Source organism: Anopheles cruzii, chromosome 2 (genome assembly GCF_943734635.1).
Source record: "Anopheles cruzii chromosome 2, idAnoCruzAS_RS32_06, whole genome shotgun sequence".
NCBI lineage: Eukaryota > Metazoa > Arthropoda > Insecta > Diptera > Culicidae > Anopheles > Anopheles cruzii.
In genome coordinates this window covers 3503239-3519391 of record NC_069144.1, presented here as the reverse complement: position 1 = coordinate 3519391, position 16153 = coordinate 3503239, and the positions used below count along the sequence as shown (strand labels likewise).

General features: G+C 46.5%; 2 protein-coding genes across 3 annotated transcripts; both read right to left on the bottom strand.

The window, feature by feature from the left end:
• Window positions 1–7291: 7291 nt before the first annotated feature.
• Window positions 7292–8694, bottom strand: LOC128267797 (POC1 centriolar protein homolog). The gene is made up of 2 exons (XM_053004720.1): window positions 7828–8694; window positions 7292–7759 (listed from the first exon to the last, which is right to left on the bottom strand). The coding sequence occupies exons 1-2, from the start codon at window positions 8692–8694 to the stop codon at window positions 7508–7510; spliced, it is 1119 nt and encodes a 372-aa protein (XP_052860680.1). The 3' UTR covers window positions 7292–7507.
• A 248-nt stretch (window positions 8695–8942) lies between these two features.
• LOC128267708 (39S ribosomal protein L21, mitochondrial) lies at window positions 8943–9683 on the bottom strand. 2 transcript variants are annotated; one of them, XM_053004599.1, is made up of 2 exons: window positions 9569–9683; window positions 8943–9511 (listed from the first exon to the last, which is right to left on the bottom strand). In XM_053004599.1, the coding sequence occupies exons 1-2, from the start codon at window positions 9624–9626 to the stop codon at window positions 8997–8999; spliced, it is 573 nt and encodes a 190-aa protein (XP_052860559.1). In that variant the 5' UTR covers window positions 9627–9683; the 3' UTR covers window positions 8943–8996. The 2 variants fall into 2 exon arrangements, with proteins under 2 accessions (XP_052860559.1, XP_052860558.1); XM_053004598.1 differs by having other exon boundaries at window positions 9566–9664.
• Window positions 9684–16153: the final 6470 nt, after the last annotated feature.

The window sequence follows — 16153 nt, the reverse complement described above, 5'->3', positions numbered from 1 at the left end:
CTTGAAATTTTCATATTGTGAGAAGGTGAGTTGATCGGATACACGAAATGATGGTTGTAAGGTTAATGAGCTAACATTTTTTCTTATCTCACGAATACCTGCATGACGGCAAATCGTTACGTCTTCGGCGAGTGCAGCTAACGGATCGTAGGCTTTTCGAGATACCGAAAGCGTTCCCTATGCTGGAAAGGCTAGTCATCGAACGCTGTCCGATAAATGAGGAAATGGTTGCATCGCTCCACGACATGATTCCATCATGCAAAATCGACTTATATGGAACACCATGGCCCGTAAAAGATAACCATCTTTTTTTAAATCGCTATCTTGCAGAGGCAGAGGCTCATGAGGCTGATGAATACATCTTTGAATTGTTTTTACCACTTATCAACCTTTAGTTATAAATACGGCCCCGTCCGTTCTTCTAAGATTAAAAAAACACCTTTAGGTCTTTTCCGAATTTTGATATGTGTGATAAATTTTAAAACAGGCTTACTAGAAATTTGTTTCGGTATACTCTCCGGACAAAATGTGAACATTATTCCTCAGCCTGTCGTCTGGCCTCGGTTTGTTCGAAGCCTGTATTCTAATGTTATATATCATTTATGTCTTTACGATCGAAACTAGTTCCTAACAATCGAAACCGCAATTAGTTGATAAAAAAATATATTTTATATGAAAAGAATCTTAATCTGTACATCGTTCTTGTGTCATGCAAATTAAATGATAAATCTCAAACATTCTACCGAATTCAACATTCACACTACACTTTAATAGCTTTACGTTTTTGTACTGTGCGAAAGCAAAAGATGTTTCCAGATCTAAGCACCACAAGGTGGTCAAAAATGCGTGCACTTGCTGGTTTGCTCGCATAACATAAATGTCGATTCTGACTGTCGCTGTGTGGCAAGTAGCCCCGTCCTGTTGAAACCAGATAAGTTTTCAGCTTCAATATCGTCGAAGAACCAATCTCGGTAACGTCAACGGTTACGGCGGCTCATTCTTCATTCCCGAAGAATATGGGCAGATGATGTCGCCAGACCTAAAATCCGCACCCAAATAGTCACTCATGGGCTACAGCCAAACAAGATAAGTTCTTCGCGCATCTCTCGTTTATAGGGTCGCTACATTTGACGTGCGTCAAACGATTGTTTGTTGCTTTTCCGTTTTTCAATAATTTCAGTTGTTCAGTGCAAATCGTTGTTCTAGTTCGAGGAAACACAATGATGCTTTCGGATTTACCGGAGGAGGTAAGGAACCAATAGTTGTAAGTAAATGTAGTTTAGCAGTGCCACTAGTGTTTGTATTTCATTTAAGGTTCTATGCTGCATATTTGACCACCTCGTCGTGGCCGACATGAGAAGAGCTGCTCTTGTCTGCCAACGGTGGTCTAACCTGGTGTTTTTGGGTCGCCGGATGAATCGAGTGTTGCTGCGACCCAAGCCTGATGAATGCTCTGTTTTGCTGAATAGTAAACGAAGTTATCGCCACATTTACTTTTCCAACGATGCTGCACTGAAATTTGCCGAAGGAATGCCAGAAAAGATATTGCTCAAGTTCGGGTTATCGATTTCTAGTTTGCAAATTCATTCGTTCGTCAACATACCCCTGCTTAGAAAATTCCTCTTAGAAGTCCCGAATGTGCAGGAATTGAAGATTTACATGCCCTTATCGGATGAAGACACCGAAACCGCGTCGTTTCCAGCTCTAGTTAAGTTGAAATATCTAGATCTCTACACTACTAAGATGCCACTGTTCAGAGATGCCCTCAATTTACCTACCAACTCTCCGCGCTTAGAACAGCTGCACTTGAATAACGACGAAGGAGCGTTTTTCAACGTTTTAGAGCATTTCAGCCCTCAGCTAAAAGCGGTTAAAGTTAACAGTGTATCCAAAGAGTTTTTTCTACTGAACTTCCCTCGACTCAGGGAGTTGCATTTGGTGGACGTAACAACGACCACTCCCCAGTTACGTTTAGATTTTTTTCGAAGGCACTCCTCCATTCAAGAGCTCGTGATCATCGACGAGATCCCGTTAGACTTGTTCCAAATCTTTACGAGCCATTGTCGCAATATCACGTATTTGGGGCTTGCTACATCAAACCATCACCAAGGAGATTTCAAGCGCTTGGATCAGCTCACCAAGCTCAAGGCAAGTACATATTTTGCACAGCAATTTTCCGACCCTGACTAATTCGATACGATTCCTTCTAGCAGCATCTTGAAATCGTTGACGCCTCATATGAAGATGTGAGCGTGGATGTTTTTAAGGGATGCGGAGTGATTTCTTCACTCGAAAAGATCTCTTTCCGTGAGACCTATGACATTCATCATTTTAGTTTATTGAACAAACAGATTGCGCCACAATTAAAATGTTTGGAATTCAATGAATCATTATATGCTCTTCACTCCCCTAATGCCAAATTCTTCGATGTGATCTGCAAATATTGCTCACACATCGATTCAATTATACTAGACTTTTGTTGGGTAAGGTTGTTCGAGAGCTGTATTGCTGCATTTGCCGGCGAAAAGGTGGCCAATACAATTACTATGCTCTTACATGTTTTAGTCATCGCGTGTATTCAAGTCCTTGAAAAGGCTACCACTCCTACGTGACCTGGAATTATGGATGATGAGTATTAAAGATTTAAGTAAAGTTCACCTACCCACCGTTCGATTCTTGAAATTTTCATATTGCGAGGTGAGTTGATCGTATACACGAATTGATGGTTGTATGTTTAATAAGCTAACATTTTTTCTTATCTTACGGCGGCAAACCGTTACATCTTCGGAGAGTGCAGCTAACGGATCGTATGCTTTTCGAGATACCGAAGGCGTTCCCTATGCTGGAAAGGCTAGTCATCGAACGCTGTCCGATAAATGAGGAAATGGTTGCATCGCTCCACGACATAATTCCATCATGCAAAATCGACTTATATGGAACACGATATTAACGAACAATGGATTATGAACGGAAAGATTTTGAAGCGCTATAAATTCATTGGAAGGCAAAGAAACTACGTAAAGACAATTCCAGAATAAAGCTATTTGAAGTTATTAATCAACATTTGCTTAAACGCTCAACCCACTTCCTCCATTTTCTCAGTCACTAACCATCAGTTCTCTTCCGAATTTTAATACTGATTCGTGTGATAAATTTTAAAACAGATTTACACACGATGATTCTCCTCTTCACCGCGTCACCGACCGAGAGATACTTTTAATCATGCACCCGTGTATAATTACTTTGCATTTACATGTTTTAGTCGAAGGGTGGATTCAAGTCCTTGGAAAGGCTACCATTCATACGTGACCTGGAATTATTCAAGATGGATATTGAAGATTTTAGTAACGTTCACGTTCCCACCGTTCGATTCTTGAAATTTTCATATTGTGAGGAGGTGAGTTGATCGGATACACGAAATGATGGTTGTAAGGTTAATGAGCTAACATTTTTTCTTATCTTCCGAATTCCTGCATGACGGCAAATCGTTACATCTTCGGCGAGTGAAGCTAACGGATAGTAGGCTTTTCGAGATACCGAAAGCGTTCCCTATGCTGGAAAGGCTAGTCATCGAACGCTGTCCGATAAATGAGGAAATGGTTGCATCGCTCCACGACATGATTCCATCATGCAAAATCGACTTATATGGAACACCATGGCCCGTAAAAGATAACCATCTTTTTTTAAATCGTTATCTTGCAGAGGCTAATCGTTATCTTGAGGCTGATGAATGCATCTTTGAATTGATTTATTGATCAACCTTTAGTTATAAATACGGCCCAGTCCGTTCTTCTAAGATTAAAAAAAACCTTTAATTCTTTTCCGAATTTTGATATGTGTGATAAATTTTAAAACAGGCTTAACAGAAATTTGTTTCCGTATACTCTCCGGACAAAATATGAACATTATTCCTCAGCCTCGGTTTGTTCGAAGCCTGTATTCTAATGTTATCATTTATGTCTTTACGATCGAAACTAGTTCCTAACAATCGAAACCGCAATTAGTTGATAAAAAAGTATATTTTATATGAAAAGAATCTTAATCTGTACATCGTTCTTGTGTCATGCAAATTAAATGATAAATCTCAAACATTCTACCGCATTCAACATTCACACTACACTTCAATAGCTTTACGTTTTTGTACTGTGCGAAAGCAAAAGATGTTTCCAGATCTAAGCACCACAAGGTGGTCAAAAATGCATGCACTTTTTCATTTGGTTATTGAAAAAAGGCTGAATATTATTCGATGCTTGAACTTATATTTGAAAGGTCAATTCGTTACGTTTTTTTTGGGAAACAATTTTGGTAAAATGTTCACCACGATTGGCTTAGCAGTAACCCATTCGTTCGGCCTTTTTTGAGTACATTTTCGATTGTATCTGGTCATATTTCGGTCCTGAGGTTGTCAATAGTTGCTGGTTTGCTCGCATAACATAAATGTCGATTCTGACTGTCGCTGTGTGGCAAGTAGCCCCGTCCTGTTGAAACCAGATAAGTTTTCAGCTTCAATATCGTCGAAGAACCAGTCTCGGGAGCGTCAACGGTTACGGCGGCTCATTCTTCATTTTCGAAGAATATGGGCAGATGATGTCGCCAGACCTAAAATCCGCACCAAATAGTCACTCATGGGCTACAGCCAAACAAGATAATCTTCTTGCGCATCTCTCACTTATAGGGTCGCTACATTTGACGTGCGTCAAACGATTGTTTGTTGCTTTTCCGTTTTTCAATAATTTCAGTTGTTCAGTGCAAATCGTTGTTCTAGTTCGTTTGCGAGGAAACATAATGATGCTTTCGGATTTACCGGATGAGGTAAGGAAGCAAAAGTTGAAAGTAAATGTAGTTTAGCAGTGCCACTAACGTTTTGTATTTCATTTAAGGTTCTATGCTGCATATTTGACCACCTCGACGTGGCCGACATGAGAAGAGCTGCTCTTGTCTGCCAACGGTGGTCTAACCTCGTGTTTTTGGGTCGCCGGATGAATCGAGTGTTGCTACGACCCAAGCCTGATGAGTGCTCTGTTTTGCTGAATAGTAAACGAAGCTATCGCCACATTTACTTAGAATTTTCCAAAGACGCTACAAAGAAATTTGCCGAAGGAATGCCAGAAAAGATATTGCACAAGTTCGGGTTATCGATTACTAGTTTGAAACATTCGTTCGTCAACATAACCTGCTTAGAAAATTCCTCTTAGAAGTCCCGAATGTGCAGGAATTGAAGATTCATGAGCTTACCGGCTGAAGACACCGAAACAATTGAGTCGTTTCCAGCTCTAGCAAATTGAAATATCTAAATCTACACTGCTAAGAGCGATATGCCACTGTTCAGAGATGCCCTCAATTTGCCCTCCAATTCCCCGCGCTTAGAACAGCTGCACTTGACTAACGACGAAGGAGCGTTTTTCAACGTTTTAGAGCATTTCAGCCCTCAGCTAAAAGTGGTTAAAGTTAACAGTGTATCCGAAAGAGTTTTTTCTACTGAACTTCCCTCGACTCAGGGAGTTGCATTTGTCAACGTAACAACGACCATTCCTCAGTTAAGTTTAGATTTTTTTCGAAGGCACTCCTCCATTCAAGAGCTCGAGATCATCACAAGATCCCGTTAGACTTGTTCAAATCATCACGAGCCATTGTCGGAATATTACGTATTTGGGGCTTGCTACATCAAACCATCAGCAAGGAGATTTCAAGAGCTTGGATCAGCTAACCAAGCTCAAGGTAAGTACATATTTTGCACAGCAATGTTCCGACCCTGACTTATTCGATACGATTCCTTCTTGCAGCATCTTGAAATCGTTGACGCTCATATGAAGATGTGAGCGTGGATGTTTTTAAGGGATGTGGAGTGATTTCTTCACTCGAAAAGCTCTCTTTCCATGAAATATGCGACATTCATCATTGGAGTTTATTGACAAACAGATTGCGCCACAATTAAAATGTTTGGAATTCATTGAATCATTCTATGCTCTTGACTCCCCTAATGCCAAATTCTTCGATGTGATCTGCAAATATTGCTCACACATCGATTCAATTATACTAGACTTTTGTTGGGTAAGGTTATTCGAGAGATGTATTTGCTGCATTTGCCGGCGAAAAGGTGGCCAATACAATTACTATGCTCTTACATGTTTTAGCCATCGCGTGTATTCAAGTCCTTGGAAAAGGCTACCACTCCTACGTGACCTGGAATTAGGCATGATGACTATTGAAGATTTAAGTAAAGTTCACCTACCCACCGTTCGATTCTTGAAATTTTCAGATTGTCAGAAGGTGAGTTGATGGGATACACGAGTTGATAGTTGTAAGATTAATGAGCTAACATTTTTTTTATCTTCCGGCGGCAAACCGTTACATCTTCGGCGAGTGAAGCTAACGGATCGTAGGCTTTTCGAGATACCGAAAGCGTTCCCTATGCTGGAAAGGCTAGTCATCGAACGCTGTAAGGTAAATGAGGAAATGGTTGCATCGCTCCACGACATGATTCCATCATGCAAAATCGACTTATATGGAACATGGGATTAACGAACAATGGATTATGAACGGAAAATTTTAAGCGCTATAAATTAATTGAAAGCAAAGAAACTACGTAAAGAGAATTTCAGAATAAAGCTATTTGAAATTATTAATCAACATTTCTTAAACGCTCAACCCGCGTCCTCGATTTTTTCAGTCACTAACCATTAGTTCTCTTCCGAATTTTAATACTGATTCGTGTGATAAATTTTAAAACAGGTTTACTCACGACGATTCTCCTCTGCACCGCGTCACCGACCGAGAGATACTTTTAATCATGCACCCGTGTATTTGTGTAGGACCGGAACCGATTCGATTGCGTGTACGATCCCGGATTCCGATGGCCCCCGTGGCCATCACGAACGATCCAATTATGTAGCTTGTCCGTTGTTGCTTGTTTTGTGGAAAACAATCACACAAATCGGATCGAAAACGACGGCCAGCCGGAGTTTGTTGGCACGGCACGCAGCGCACGGTCGATAAAACAAGCAACGGCAACATAAAGTGAGCCTCAACTTGTAAAGTTATATATTTTAAATGGATTAACAAATACAAATGTCTGTTTGCTTCCCTGTGCGCTTCCGTCAAAGAATCTGTTGGCCATAACGAACCGGGACAAAAACTAAATTAATTCATTGTCGATCCAAAACTATGTCAAAAACAACGAAACGAAACTCTTCTTTCAATGCTGTCCAATTTCAATCTGATTATTTCCAAATGCTGCAAAACGAGTCTTTCAAAACCGGAACGACCACTTGCCACCGGATCCTTTGGCTCGCGAACTGCCACGTCGTTGCTTGGCGAGGGTTTGCTCGTGAAACTAACGCTCAGTCCGGCCGTTTGGTTAGCTCCGGGGGAGGATTTATTCAGTTTGATTACAATTTCCTTGCATTATATGGAAGGGAAATTTGAGCAAAATGTAAGGTGATTAAAGTGAATAAAGGACTACGCAGAGCAAGGAGCATTGAGAATAAGGACGGTGATGCGACAGTGTTTAATCGCTAACCTCTACGGCGTCAGATATTTTAAAGTTTTCAGTTTTAGAAGCATCGACTAACACGCTCGTGTCCGGCAAGTTCTCTTTGTTCTGCGTGGCATCATCAGCATCCGCCTCACTGACGTCCTGATCGAAGAAGCTAAACTTTCGCCCGGCCATCGGTGGATTCATATCCCCGCAACTGCTATCGGTTGAGTGGAGGGAATGTTGTGCCGATTCGCTGTCCAAGTTCGCCTGCCAAAGCATCACCTACACCGGGCGGATTGGGAACCCAAGCTCAGTATCGAATCGAAATACAACACGCAAACCATTCTTACATGCCGATCTTCACTGCCGGTGACGAAAAATTTGCCATCCTTCGAAAACTTTACCGCCGTCACCGGACCCCGATGACCGGTGAGAGTGAATATTTGGCGACCCTCGAGCAGGTCGATGATTTTAGTAACGCCATCCTCACTGACCGTGATCAGATAGTTGCCGGAAGGGTGAAAGTCGAGCGCGTTGACTGGGCCGTCGAAAATCCGGTAGTATTGGATCAGCTTCCGAATGTTCACGTCATAAATTTTCACTCGACAGTTGTCCAACGCGATTGCCACCAGCGAACTGTCGGGATGCCAAGCAACTTTGTATCCGGCACCCTTCTGGTCGACAAATGTGTGGACGCACTGCCCGGAGGCAGGGTCGAACAGTTTCAGCGTGCGGTCATCAGCGCAGGAGGCGATCAGTTTACCGTTCGGAGAGAACCGGGCACAGCGTACCCAGTTTGTGTGTCCGACGAACGAGGAAAGGAAATTTTTTCGCGTCACTCGCCATAATTTCACCGTTTTATCGTCCGATGCTGTCAGGAGCTTTTTCCCGGTTGGATCAAAATCTACTGACCGAATGTTCGATGTGTGGCCACGGAATTCGTCGCAATTGCCGAGCATCGATGGAATCCAAATTTTCACCGAGCGATCCTTCGAAGCGGAAGCTATGATGCGGCCATCCGGAGACCAGCAAATATCGTTTATTATGTCCGTGTGCGCCTCGAAGCGTAAGCAGCGGACTTGTTCGTTGACGGCCCACACAATCGCGGAGTGGTCGCTGGAGGCCGTAACGAAGCGGGAACCTTCCGGATTGAACGACACACCCGTTAGCTTACCCCGGTGGCCCTTCAGATGTCGCAGTAGAACAGGATTCGACATGATTGCGCGTTTAGCAATAGCTACGGATTACACCAGTTCGAATAAAATATCTGCGCAGAGTATCAAAATACTGCGACCGTTTGTATACGACCGTTTCAATTCGCACCAAATGGAGGTTTGCTTTGACGCTTCATTTGATTTCAGTGTTGCCAGAACGGTCGAAATTTATCAATCGAATCAACGTTTTGAAATATTTCATCACAGTTTGCGTGGTGGTTTGCTGAGGAACGATAAACCGATGATGTTGGTATGTTTATTTAATTGTCGCTATTTCAGGTTGGTTCACCTTACAATGATTTCACTTAAAAAAATCTATCTTCACTGGACTCTGGCTTCCCCGCAGCGGCGCCCAGCTTTCGCGTGATTTCGATCGAATTGATGCGTACCATCGTTTGCTGTGTGCGGTAGAAGTTGATTCGCATGTACTGCTTTCTTCGCTTCTTGCGAAAATGGGTCCGTGTGTGGGACAGCGTTTTCTCGATTATGGTGGCCTGCACATCCACCAATCCCGGGGCCAACAATGGTCGACCGACGATAGAAAAGTCGGTGCTACCGGCCAGCAGCACCTTATCCAACCGCAACTTGTCTCCGTTCTCCGGCGGCCAGTAACCTTCCACGACAACAATGTCTCCCGCCGTAATCTTGAACTGTTTACCGCACAGCTGGACAACGGCGAACAGTCTGCCCTCCGTTCCCGTTTCCAGCTGCTTATTCACGACATCGGTTGTGCTGGGTTTGGCTGAAATCGATACGGCCGCATTGGTGCTGTTCCATCGGTGGAAAGTCGTCGTAAACGGTGCAGCGCGCTGGATTGATTCTATAATCGAAACATTCGTCGTATTAAAGCACAACAATCGGTTCACTGAACAACTACCTGTAAATGGCCGTAGTGCCGATGGTTTTAATAGGCGGGCAAATTGCTTGAGGAACATTTTTGGCGATTTTCAACCAAAACACAAGTTCTTATTCAACACATTGTTTTTCTTCCGATACCGGTTTGACGTTTCTCTGGGTGCCACAGTTGACCTGCCAATGTATTAACATCGCCAAGCGGGGGATGTTTCTATGTTTTATTTTAAAACTTTTTATTTTCTGTTGCTGTGAATTGAGTAGGATTTGAAAAACTTACAAACTTCGCGCACATCATTTTTCTTTCGAGTTATTCATAATTAGGAGTTTCAACTCCTCTTTTGTAACGCACTTTTTCGTGAATTGGAAAGATCAATAACTGATCGCTTACCACCGAAGCGTGACGCAGCAGTAGACGCGTTACAAGAAATAACTTTTAAAAGTGTTCCCACTAAATACTGCTCATCGATGGACGCAATATGTTGCCCGCTGTTTCGTGCCGGGTTTTTTGTCCACACGCCCCGGAGGTGCTCAGCGGTCACACTCTTTTGTAAACAGAAGAAAGGTATCTAAAGGCCCACGCGCGCTCGGTCGCGGTTTTGCGCACCGAACTATTTGTATAACAAACCACTTGGGTTCGGTATGGAGTAAACAAAAAAAAACAAGACCTCAAACGCCTGATCCTCTCCTTGTGGGCCGACCGAGTCTTTTGTGTGCGGAATGTGCGGAAAAACGTCGTCGCCGGAGCGGAAACTAAAGGACCCCTTCCCCATTTCACGCCAAAACTCCAAACTCGGTGTTCGACAAAACGCGCGGCTGTCGATACCAAAAAGCTACAGAGCGAACCACTCCTCGCTCCCCGTTCGATGGTCATTTTGTGCGCGGGCGATGCGAGCCACACGCGTTTTGTGGTCTCTATTTGCATTGCTCTACAATTGTCAAAGTAAATTACCCATTGTTGGTAGGGAGGTTGGTTGGTTGGTTGGCTGGGCTCTTAAAAGGAACTGGAATGTGGCCGGGCGCCCCATTGGACGTAGTTTTGAAGTTTTCGGTTTGGTCGAACTTGAACGACGGTTGAACGAGTTTTGAAGATCCGGGCTTTTTGCCTTCGTCGCTATTTTCGCCAATCAAACGATCGCCGTTCGGATGGCTAAAAGGCTATTTAATATCGAGCCATAAAACGCTCGTGAAGTGATAGTAAAGTTGTTGGCATAGAGTTTTGAATTGCGGTGCCGATGATGGTTTTACACCATTGGCCACGGATCGTGGGAAGAGGAGCGAAGGTCGACCGGCGGCGGTGGCGTGTACAGCAATAAAATTGGCAATCTCGGGGCGTCCGCTCGTCCGTTACACATCACATCGGCGGTAGCAAGTTCGGTCTCATCTTTCTGTTTGTCGGTCGGGTAGGAATCGGAACCGCCATAGTGGTGCCGGTGGTGATTTATGGCCAGGGACGAACGCCATTTTTTTCGCCCCGGTTCCATTTTAGAGATTATGATTAGCTCACTTCAGCAGCTTTAATTTGACAAACGGGCCGTGGATCAGCCGGACGCTAATGAAGATTTATTTACAACTGCTAGCTAAGGCCCCGGAACACACAGTGGGACCCGCACCGAATGGTGTGGGGTTGGGTTGGTCTACACGATCGGTTGTTTCGCTAATTTTCGCCCGCATGAGGCTATTTGTTCGCAGGCACCGATCCCCACCACCACGGGCCGTTTAGCATAAAGCGCGCGAATCGTGGGCGCCTCCATCATAAATTTCCTGCGGCTTGGGGTGTCGTCGGGCGTGTAGTCGGATGCTAGAACGCCCGGCACGAACCCGGGGCAGATGGTGCTTTCGGGCGACGAAGAACCGGTAGATTGAATAGTGAGGAGTTGAAGAATCTATTTCGTGACGCAATACTCAACCCAAGGCGGCGGCGGCACCGGTGCGGGATTCATACTAATTACCGTAAACGAGTATATGACCTAACGGCAGCACCATGAATGGCAGCCAGAAGTCATCACAGTGACGGGCGACAGGCCACTGGCCACCTCTTCGCCCCGTCGAGGCATCGATAATTTCTCAAAAAGCTCCGCCATTCGTGCCATAAATAAACAGTTGTAAAGTGTTTATTTTTTTTTGTTGCCCCGCTGGTTGCCTTCACATCTTGCGGTCGTCGCTGTCGTCGGTGGCGTGTGGGTTGCCTCCTGAGTGGACACGCCGGCGCTTGACTTCTTCGGTTGCCCTCCTGACGACCACTTCCCTATATGGTAGTTAATCTTCCGTGTCTCGGGCCGTCCGTCGTCGGTTCCCTTCGTCCTTACGGGCGGGCATCTCTGGTTCTTGGCAACGGAGAGCGCAACGGTCGCGTTACGATGCGAAAACGCATCGTTTGTGTGTATCCATTGTCGACCGCCATCGGGCCATCTCTTGGAATCTGTACTGGACAGTGCCGGACACACTGCCGGACACCTAACCAGCAGCGGGCACTTACCGGTACACAACGCCGACGGAACGGGGACCGATGTTCATAACCTCACACTTTCGTCGATCGCCAGGACCCGCCGCGGCAGTGCACTGTATTGCACCGAACAAAAAGACGAAAAACAAAAAAGGTCCCGATGCGCGATCGAATTGCGCAAAAGGAAGGAATATTTAACAGTTGAGTGTCGTTAATTTTTACATGCGCAGTTTCGGCGCGCGCGTTTCGTTTCGCCTTTCGCGATTATTAATTCATTCGGCCGGCCGTGTTCAATGGTGGAGTCGAAGGTGGCGTTTCGATTCACCCGTCTGCGGGATCCGGTGAGAATGGCCTCTGAGAGGATTATTATTTAAATCAGGACGGGAACCGTCTCTCAGCGTGCGTGCGGGTCAGTATTTGGCGATCGATGAAGATCACCTTGCAATTATAATGGAGGAGATTTCAACGCGGTACGGTGGTGACGTAACCGCGCAGCAGAGAACTAATTGGTAGGCGCGCTTGAAGCCGGACTCGGGTGATCGGCACGCAAAACGGTGATTACAGCAGTCCGATCGATCGCTTCTAATATTTTGCAATGGGTCCGCGCGAAAGGTCGCAATGTTCCAATTGCAAGCCCCATTCGGCGAAGGTGAACGGCAATTAATAGTGAACCCCGAGCGAGTGGACACCGTTATAAATTGGCAGAGACCTGCTACACATGCTCCGCACTGATTATGTCATTTTTGCATACGATCTTGATCGCAGAGGCTGTCTCGTGGGCTGCCCCGGTCAGCGATGGTCTGCGCAGTAATGAAGGCAATAACGATAATAAAGCGAAGAAAATCGGTCACCACGGTGGGCCCTACGAGGGGTTGCGCCCCGGGTAACGGTACCCCCGGCAGGCCGAGCCGCGCCGAGAGATTGTAATTTATTTCAATTAATTTTAATGCTAATTTAGATTAGAGCCGATGCATAAATTAACACCGGTTCGTGGTGGCCACTGCAGCGGAGGGACTTTTGGTCCGAATCCGATATTCCGGTTTTACATCCACACGGGGTGACCATGCAAACGGGTAACCGAAAGAATTGTATGCGGCATCCAGACATTCGACGCCATCGCGTATCGTGGCGAACCGGGGGAGATCCCCGAAAGAGCTAAGGAGCCTCCAAACGCTACTCCTCGGGTTGCGTTTTAGGAAAGCGGAGGGCCGCCCTCACGGGGGCAAGTAATGCACCTACTGGTGGCCTAACTAATGATATGCAGCGCTGCGTAAATGGAATTGTCCACATTTTTTAGTCGCCGCCCGCAAGACAAGCGTTGTGCGCGATTGTGTGTGTTCTCTCCGTAACAAGCCATGAGGGCATGAGGATGATGTCAAAACAAAGTTAAATCGCGCCAGGCTTGTGTAAGGGTGGAACGGAAAAAATGATTTATGAACTTAATCCCCGGGCCGGCCGCCGCGGAAGTAACAAATGGGCCATGCAACACTTTGATCGCGCGCCCGGCGGCCCCAAGCCCCCCGCGATCCGATTATTGCTTCATCCGATGCTCGTTGTTCTTGGTTGCACAATTAAGATTCACCAGCCTGAATCTGATGCACTCTCCGCTTTGGTCGCCCCTTCGGACGAAGATGGTCATTATTACCGGATTAAGGATCGGTTCCGTCGTCGTTGTCGTCGTTGCCACCGGTATGGATTCATTATTTCTCGGGACAGGCGGACCGCACTGGCCGGAGAATAGACCGAGTTGTGCATCGGCCTCGGTCATGTGCACGCTTGGTATGGTCTTGGGTGAAAGGATCCATTTGGTATTACACCCAAAACGGGGCCAGCTTGGCGTTGAATGGGATGATCCCAAAAACGGGTTGACGTGGAACGCCCGCAGGAACGGGACTGACGGGGTGCTATCTTCCCGGAGAAAATTGGCGTTTCTCTTGGTGGTGCGTTGCCAATGTTATTTATGAGCTTTAAATCCTTTGAATATTTAAAACGTACCCTTCGCCATTGAATTGGGCCCAACACAACCGGCGGCCGGACAACAGCGGCGGAGGGACAACAAATTCCTAGCGTGCATTGCAAGTTTGGCGTACAGCAAATAGTGCTGCATTCCCGGCGTGCTCCTACGATGCGGAAAGCGGACAGCCCTAATCCAATCCCCGCGATGCCAGAAATGGCCAACAAACGCGCCGTGGACCGAAGTAACAAGAAACGCTTGCAAAACAAAAACTCAACGACACGACGACAAGAGGGTCCGATTGTAAAGGGGCGCGCGCGCGGTCAGTTTTACCTTGTCACCTACGCACGATTGACCGTATTTGGAAGAATAAAATTTCGCCATTCCAGACCTCATAACGCGGCTACGGCTTTAGCGGCGCCCGCGGTTGCCTTAAATACTTTTTTGACAAACTTCTCCTTAAAGGGAAAACCCCAAACAGCAACGCCCAAGGAAGGGGTCGCGCTGGACGTCCGTTGTGTGCCCGTAAAAGGGCCGAGCGAGCGGGTTTACAATAAGGATATGCGCTCGGCGCACAGAACACACGAATGGACAAATGGGTCCCGCTCAAGTTTGTCTGATTAATTATAGATTCCCGGAACGGACAGCTGGTCTCCCAACCCGCGGTGCTGTCTACAAGTCTGGAAGAGTTCTGGTGTGGCGTAGGAAAGGAAATCTCCAATCCCGGCTTGAGGCTTCCCTGTGATGAATCACTTCGATTGTCTATCGTCAAATTGATTGTGTCCCCTGACCAGCAATTAGACGAGGAGCGAAACAAGAGATTGCACTTAGTGGTCTCAGTGGAGTGGTTCCAATAAAAGTCCCAGCTGCGAGGCAATAAACCGGATCCGAACCCGAATGATGCTGTATCAAATATCGCCACTATTTAAGAAATTAGTATAACGCCTTGTCTGGTGGTTTTGTGCTCCCCAGCGTCGATGCGAATCGATCGACTCCATTCGTAAACCAGTCCGTAGGATCGGGGCTTTGGGCGTTGAAAGGCTCTCCACAGCTTCCCATTCCCGCAAACGCAAGTGGAACTGGCGCGCGCAGCCCAATTGACGTACCAACGAACCTACCGAAGGAGCGAGTGAGACCATGACACCTTGGCGGCTGCCCGAACGCGATGGCAACAATAATAAATGCACGTGGGTGTTTAGCTGGTTTTTCGAGTTGCACACCCCCCTCCGTCACCATCCGCTCAAGACGGCGCGCGGCTCTCGACCGCTCAAGATCACGACACGATCGTCGTCGTCGTCGTCGTCGCGGTCCTGAAGTTTTGTTTGTATAGACTCGTTATGGCCATATAAGTAAGCAAACTGAAGGAGCGGTGGTGGTAGGTTATCGTCGTCAGGTATCGGACGCGGCGGACGCAACGCAACTCATTCATTCCAATCGTTGGGCGGACTACTGACGGGTGGTGGGCGCGGCGGAGGCTGCTGATGGAGCAGCCAGTCTGTCTACGAGTGGGCGCTAAGATACCGCGAGCCAGGCCGCGGGAGAGTCTTGAGGTTGGGCGGTTTGTAGCAGAATGCCTAATCCCCCATGACCTATGGGCCTCAATGATCTGCGGCGGAAATCTACGGTTTTGCCTACCTCAGAGGATGTGCAATAATAATTCGGATTTTGATCAAGACGTCCCTAAAGCGCGGGAGTGACTGGGGCACCGATCGATTTCCGAGTGTCCTTGGACTCGAACTCGCACTGACCTAAAACGGTGTAGCTCTCCCCATACAGGGTTCTTGTAATCCGGCCCGTAATCCACCCGTAAACGAGATGTTTCGAACGACGATGACGACTGCCAATTGAGTCATAAAATATTGACAACTTTGTCCGCCGATCGTGCCGATCGTAAGGATCGTACCCATCAGCTCTTCGAACTTCATCGTACCTTCATCTCTTGGTCCAAGAGGTGAAGGAACAGTCAGCAGCCAGCAGCGGCAGAAGAAGAAAATGAAAGAAGAGCGAAGAGCACACTGTCCAAGCGCATGTTGCGCTGTGCCAGGTCATTATCACCTTAAATGACGACCTCCGGCAGTCGGCATGCGTGCGCAGTGCAGCTCTCCAAGGCCCTTTAGGGTCACCTCTTCGACGGGAGGCTCCGATGCCCATTTATGGTGCATTTCCGGGCTCCATTCCGGGGTTCGTCGAAGTAACCCGAGAACCCTGAA